Below are 7,527 nucleotides of genomic sequence, written 5' to 3'. Positions count from 1 at the left end.
CCAGTTGAACCAGACTTGTGGCTCACAACTTGTTGGGTTCCGGAATGTGTCTTAAAAAAAAATAAAAAAAATAAAAAAATTACCTCTTTTCAGAGGAATCAATAGAAACCCGAAATGTTTTTTTTTTAAATAATGTGATCTTAGGTGTATGCCATACATTGTAAACACGTTCTGCACTGGTACCCCGCCCCTACCTGTCCCTGAAATTAGCATAAAAAGGAAGAAAGACGAAATTTTGTTTAATTCCTTTCATAAAATAAATAATGCGAGTCTGGACTAGCCCCTTTCCACATAAACAAAAATAAATGAAGATGACGGGCTGCTCCTCACTCCATCCATGTATTAAAACACAATGTCAGAAATTTATAATCTACACGCACTGATGTTAATTGAATGAGAGCAAAAACAACTCATCGTTTCCTTCCCAACCTTATTCCCCCCCCCCCCCCCGCCCGCCCGGCTTGTTCCATTGCGCTTGACTTCACAAATCTTGCCGTGACTTTGCACTGTCTTGCACATGCGCTCCACCCCATCCCTCGTCCCAGCTCACACATATAAGTTGTTGGCATGCCACAGAAACCAAAACCGCAAATGTCCACGCTCTCTTGCAGACCTCATTCAGCCAATACTGATTGAACACAAATATACATTGAGTCTGCTTGAGCATGGCGAGGAGATTTAATAAAAGCCAAAAGAATAACAAAACTAATGCAGCTAAGAATAGATCTGTCCAATCCCGCCAAATCAGCAAAAAGCATGAGAAATGGGCGAAGACAATCTCTCTTGAGCTAAAAGCTAAACATAGTATGCCCTATGTAAAGAATCTTTCGGACACTCAGCTCTCTAACATTGAACTGATTGCTCTGGGTAGCGGTTTAAATTTTATACCCACCCCTAGAAAACCAAAAAGGTCGACCATCCTTCGCCATTCCCAATCATTTTTCAGGAAAATGAGATTACGGTTAAAAGCGGAAGGGAGAGTAACACCTTCAAATTCGCATCCTTTCAAATTGTCCTCCACTTGGAATCCCCAACCTACCTTCAACCTCAATCTAGAATCATACATTGAGAGTACTTTGGAGGAATTATCCAAATTGGAAATAAAAAATGTCAAATCTAACATATCAAAAGCGGACCGCATCGCTCTGATCGGCCTAAAGCAAAGAGGAGACATAATCGTTAAACCATTCGATAAAGGCCGCGGGGTTTGCGTTAGGGGGGGGGGGGCACTTTGCCCCCCCCCCGGCGGATTTGTTTGACAATTTTTTTTGTCAGCAATGATTTGAAGTGTTTATAGAGTTCTTCTGACATCAATACCACCAAAGAAAACCCGCTCAACAACCATTACAATGCTCCGTGAAATTGTCCATATAATAATATAGTATACATAATAATGGTCAGTTTTGAAGAGCGCCCCCATTTGGAAGATGGGTACCAGCGCCCCCCCCCCCCCCCCCCCCCCGCTTTTTGATTTTACGGAGGGCAAGAGTCCGGAGAAAAAAAACCATGTCTACGTTTCGGCGCGGATGTGCAGTCACAAGGTCCGCCATGATCGGGACGATGCGAAAGGATACAGTTAAGGAAAACCTCAGAAATGTACAACACCGACAAAGGAAAGCAAGACACGACCAAGTTATAACGAATTCAAAACATTTAATTCCAATAAACCAAACTTAAATAAACAAAACTAACAATTAACTTACTATAGTTTCAACTTACATTACACATCAAGAATTAATACAATATAAATAAAATACCCATCACCAACTCCATCGCGGTACCGGTGTCACGGTCTCACTTCTCCGGCGTGCTAGCTTCTCCGCAGAGGGAAATTTCGCCTAAACACGCATGCGCAAGTTGCGCAGTAGTGTACATTTCGCCAACTTTATTGTGTACTGAGTCCCGTTAGGGTTGTACGGGTGCACGTGAGGTCTTTGGATATTTGTATGTACAAATGTATACGTTACAAGGTACCAGTCGAATCCAGAATTTTCGTGGCGCGCGGAACTCCCAATACACTGTACATGTAAAGATGTGAAGGATACACATGGCTGGTTGCAAAAATAAAGACAACCACGAACGAGCAAGGAACACAGACCTTTCACAGACCAAGGAGCCATGAACAGACTAAGGAGTTCGTTCTTAATTATTCTTCCATACACGTACACACCCACGCTGTTGCAAGACCATGGAGGCAAAATACTCCAGTCCTCTCTAAGCTTGACCCACAGGAAGTGTTACATAACACATTCTTGGGTGGACTTGATAGACTCCATAGCACCGCCCGAGGAAAAGTAAGCACAACGGACACATGAACATGTATCGAGCTCATGTAACGTGCACTGTAACGTGCTCAATTATCCGCCGCATTCACCCGGAGAATCCAGCACGCCGGAGAAGTGAGACCGTGACACCGGGACAGACAAGGGGAACGGAGACAGCAGCACACGGGAGCATCGGCGGCTTCCAGCGGGTGACGTCAGGTCCACTGATGCATGCTTGGACGGCGGTCGGCACAGCACTTCCGGCTTAGAATCACGGTGTCCCGATCCCAACCGAAAAAAACCCTGAAATTTAATGTGTTTATGCTAATAAATACACTCGTACAAATACAGTTCACTTTAGTGTAAGAAAACCGCAATTTTATAAATTATCTTAACACAAAGAAACCCTCACAATTCTAGCGAAAAGACATCTTTGACATAAAAACCAAATCAATAGGTTTTTATGTGCATGCAGGCTGAGTAAACCTGAAACAGTTCAGTGGTAACCACGCAAAATTTCACAAGTGTTCAATGATGATTTTAAATTAAATAAATCACAACTTACAGAATAAATCTGGCTTTTAAGGCTTGTGACTAGGTGGCATTACGAGCTCCCTCGGAAAACCCACAGCCCAACGGGTATCCTCAATCATCGGCATCGGCCGGCAACATAAACTTCCGTCGGCTTTCCCCAGAACTGGAGATCCAATTCAAAAAGGGCCTCTGTGCCCTAAGAGACTTCGAGCTGAGTTGCTTGCCACTAAGTGACGTGCCACTCCCTACACCTTGCTTTTATACACCCACAAACATTTAATTGGAATGTGCCGCACCCATGCATGGGTACTGGGCGACCAATCCCATACAGCACAATACGTGCATGGTAGTCTGCGTGGCAATTTACGCTTGAACTATTTGCATATTTAACCCAAATACGGGACATGGGCACGACGGCCGTACTAGTATGTCTAAAACTCTGTCAGGTGTGAAACTTTAACAAAATACGTTTTATCCGAATACCCCTGGTTTAAAGTGGCAACTCATACCTTTAGTTTCGCGTTTCACTTAAACCAATTTTGGATTTCCGAATATTGCTCAATATACACCGGGATGTTTTATACAATCATAACCACCAGAATTATACAATTATCACAAATCGTCTTATACAATAATAATTTCCAAATACCACTTTAACTGAAATTAACCCATAAGATTATTACAAACAAAATTCGTCATCTGTGACACCCCCCCCCCCTCTGACATCAAACGCTGGATACGCTGCTGTATATACATGATGGGCTATGACAACTATCAGGCCCACATTATGAAGAGATTGATAGGGATTTGACTGGAGGAAAGTATTGAAAAATTGGGCCGACTGGTAAAATCATATAGGACTCCTTCATCGGTTTGTTCGGAGCTAGGAGGTGACAAGTTAGTCAGCATCATGCTGAATGACATTACACCTTGTGATATATCTTTACCGAGTACTGGTCAGCCACTGCCAGCTGCTGCCCATCAGCTTTGAATGTGATTCCTAAGGGGTTGTACAGACCTTGCACCACACAGCTGACAAACTGACATGTGCTGTCATAATGGTGAATGTGACCGGTGTTGACGTACCCTGTGTCCACTGCAATGTAGATACCCGAGCTATTGCTGCATATACCCGCGCAGTGTTTCACTGGTTTACCGACTATGGTTGGTTGCACGTAGGCGACTGTAGTAGCTTTGTTATGGGAAATATCCATTATGCCCGCTAGTCCCTCTTCGCAGTCACTGATTGCAATCCAATCATTGTTCAGTACAGCCAAGAAGTCAGGTCGGATCCTCAATGGTATGGTGCGTATGAGTTTGCCTTTTTTACCCGGCTGATGTACAGTCAAAACCTTCCTCTTGGTATCCCCCGCTATGATGTTGCCATTGTTCATGACTACTATACTTTGAATTTTTGTCTCGCCAACCTCACTTTCAGATGCTGTTTTGAACTTATAGGCTAGTGTCCTGTCTCGTTTGTACACCTGAACAACTCGTAGACTCGCAACCATCCATCCATCCGGCACAGTCGTAACGTCAGCTAAAAAAAAAGTCAGTGCAACAAGGTCGTCACTCCATCCTGCAAGAAGTCGTATCTCGCGCGAATACGCTCCGTGCAACCACGGATCCTATACACCAGGATTATTAACGACTCGGCCCAACTCCTGGTTAGACGCGTGATAACGCCCCATACAGGTGGGATAACCACAAATACTTGTTTCCAAAGACCCCTGCGCGGAGCGGCTTTCAGATTTGCCGGGCTCTGCACCCGATCTGATGTCAAAGTCTGTCAAGCCAGCTAATTATATTTTTGAATATTCATGACCCTACGTTTTTGGCCTCTATTATTGAATTTTATAGCACAATATCTTTAGCTTTAAAATGAACTATGAAATGTTGCATTTGTTTCATCGGTTCATCTCTCTAAAAGTTTTAATGAAAGCCTTATCAAAAATTATATTTCGGGTAAACGGTGTTCTCCTTGGAAAAGGTGTCACATTTGACGTTTATTTCCCGTGTAAACACTTCATCTATGACGACAAAAACTGCACAATACCGTCTGTTATATCCTGAAGTAATTAAATGTTAACAATTGTGGAACAAGTATACATAAAGAGTGGTTTTGCTTACAGCTTATGAATATTTCAGTTTTAATCGTCATGAAAAAAAACCTCGACAAAATGACTATTCTGGAAAATTCGCGATTAACATGCCAACGGGTACATTTATTAATGCACGTTATCACGCGTCCAACCAATTTAGGCAAGTGCGCTCGTTGCATGTTGTACAAGGGTTCAGAACAGTCGTTCATCCTTATGTGTAGGATCCGTGGTGCAACAAGGTCGTGTCTCGACGTCCATTGACTTTGTGTGTCCATACGAGTGAGATGAGGCATTTTGACATTCTGAAGCTCGCGTTTCATGTACGGCCCATGTTGAGAAGCGACCTTGTTGCAAGGACACGACGTATTGTGGAGCTGAAAAGGGGTCCAACTCAAAAGAACAAAAAATGGAAATGGACAAAAATATTTTTTTTTATCGATCCACAGCAGTCATTCTACGTTCACTGTTGAAATCAGTTGGTGTTCAGAAAAATGTAAAGGAAAAATGATCCTCCCAAAAGAAATATTGTTGAATGCATTTTTTTTTTATGAGCGTATATTATACTCAGTGCGCGTTTCACACATTATTATTTGTATACTGAGTAATTCCTTATGTTGACGCAATGCTTATACTTTACATAAATATAGTATATTTATATACATGCATGCATGCACATATAGTATATGTAGAACGAGGCATCTCCTTGAAATGAAATGTGTTTAAGTCGAACAAATTACCTGAAATAACGGAAATGGAGCCCTTGGTTTTACCCTGTTCGTCACAGATGATTACTCGCTCGTTCTTCCAGTCAGTCACAGCAATCTCGTCAGGTTCAGCAGCAGCAGCAATGCCTCTGGCTGATTGAAACTCATCTTTACCTTTACCTTGTTATCCAAAAGATTGACACATCTCCCATGTTTCTTCCATCATCAATTTTCCCAAATTGATATCAGATTTCTTACTCTGGACGAACACGGGATGCGACTTCAACCCTACCATCTTGGGAGTCGGTTGACCTCTGAGTTTGTCCATGTCTTTCTTGATTACGGGATATAGGGAAAGAAAATCCAAGTCTGATGCGTTTCTCGTCACTGCTTGACTTGTCTGCAGAGAATGTTCCTTTCTCTGCAGCATGGTACTCAGTGTCTTCTCGTGCTCATCCAATCGCTTGTTTTGCTCTTGTTCCTGGGTTGTGATCTCATTGAGGAGTCGTTTCTCTTCAGCTTTGACCTTTGCTATGACCTCAACAGCTCTGTGCTGAACTTCCTTTCGAGACTTTGCCGTTTTGTCCTTGACCACTTTCTTGGCTTCAATTGTGTCCTGCAGAGACAACCCAAGCCTTTGTATGATTCTACCCAAAGCAGAAAAGTCATTCTTCAATGACTCTCTGTATTCTCTCGAAGCATTTCCAGTTTCAATGATGTCATGATTTGGTTTGGAGTGATCTATGACAGTACATGCCTGGCAGATCAGCTCATCGCATGTCTTGCAGTAAAACTGTTTCAAGCTCTGCTTGTGTTTGTGGCATGTATACTCGTCCGGTTGTTTAGTCATGCTCACTTTCCCTGACGAATGTTTTCAAAACTTGCTATTTTGTGATTTGCTAATCCTGGAAATTGCTTGTGTGTCTTAAAGCAATCCATGCAGATATTCATCTCACAATCCAAGCAGCGATCCTTGGCTTCGTTCCCCTTATCACACACCTGACAGAGCAACTTTGCTTCAGCTGAGCATGCTACCTTTTCCTGTAATTTAAATTCCTCAATAAGTCCAGCCAAATGGAAATTGGTCTTGAGGCCTTTTACGCCAGACACAGGAAGTACCGTCTCCTGACGACACAGTGGACAAGGGATATTTGGTTCGGCGTTATATCTGCCATTATGATAAGTCAGCAGACACTCCTCGCAGAAGCTGTGCTGACAGTCCAGTACTTTGGGCAGTTTGTGTTTTTCTTGGCAGATAGTGCACTCAAGATGCTTTCCGCTTATCTGTTCCAATGTAGAACGTACTGATGACCCAGTAGCCATCTGTGATCGAAAAACGCAAGGATGAATTTGTGAAAATCAGGTGCAAGTCACTTTCAAGAGTAAGCCCCAGTGGCGTAGCAAGCGGGGAAGTGGAGGGGTTGGGGTTGGAGGTGGACGGGGTATTTATTCCCAAATATTTTGTAACAAGTGCCCTTTTATTTTAAGATGGAATTTAGCATCGGGGTGATATAAATCAAATTAGGTTTTGCCCTTCACCGACGTTTAAACACTGTATACTCAGTGTGTTACCTCCCGAGTGAAAGTTGGAAATATCACTTGGGTGGGACTCGAACCCACGACCTCCTGCTTTCTAGTGCAGATGTCTTACCACTCGACCACCGAGCTAACGGGATCGGTTGGCTTTTTATTCCCACAAGGGCTCTTTTTTACAAGCGCCTTTTTGAATGAGTGTCCTTTTTGGAACGACGCGCGAACGTCTGCCATTGTGCCGCCATGAAAAGCGCCACCTTTTGTCCACCTTTTGCCTATGATCGTCCGCTTACAATAGCGTGCGTTTTTATTTTACCGAGGCCGGGGTGACCGGTAAAAAAAAAATTACTGTCTAACCTTCAGCACGGATGGGCGCATGCCTTTTTTGCA

At 43.1% G+C, this 7,527-nt stretch overlaps 1 protein-coding gene across 1 annotated transcript; it reads right to left on the bottom strand.

The window, feature by feature from the left end:
• Nucleotides 1–3,721: 3,721 nt before the first annotated feature.
• Nucleotides 3,722–6,927, bottom strand: LOC119735204 (E3 ubiquitin-protein ligase TRIM56-like). Its single transcript, XM_038208909.1, has 4 exons — nt 6,561–6,927; nt 5,863–6,465; nt 5,671–5,778; nt 3,722–4,338 (listed from the first exon to the last, which is right to left on the bottom strand). Exons 1-4 carry the CDS (start codon nt 6,925–6,927, stop codon nt 3,722–3,724), a joined length of 1,695 nt encoding a protein of 564 aa, XP_038064837.1.
• Nucleotides 6,928–7,527: the final 600 nt, after the last annotated feature.

This window comes from Patiria miniata, unplaced genomic scaffold (assembly GCF_015706575.1).
Source record: "Patiria miniata isolate m_02_andy unplaced genomic scaffold, ASM1570657v1 HiC_scaffold_29, whole genome shotgun sequence".
NCBI lineage: Eukaryota > Metazoa > Echinodermata > Asteroidea > Valvatida > Asterinidae > Patiria > Patiria miniata.
Note: the sequence above shows the minus strand (reverse complement) of the source record. Positions and strands in the feature narration are given on the sequence as shown.

Coding starts and splice junctions, on each gene's coding strand:
- LOC119735204 (XM_038208909.1), bottom strand. CDS start 6,927: ATGGCTACTGGGTCATCAGTACGTTCTACATTGGAACAGATAAGCGGA. Junction 6,466..6,560: donor CAAGGATCGCTGCTTGGATT/GTGAGATGAATA, acceptor AACATTCGTCAG/GGAAAGTGAGCATGACTAAA. Junction 5,779..5,862: donor GCATCCCGTGTTCGTCCAGA/GTAAGAAATCTG, acceptor AACAAGGTAAAG/GTAAAGATGAGTTTCAATCA.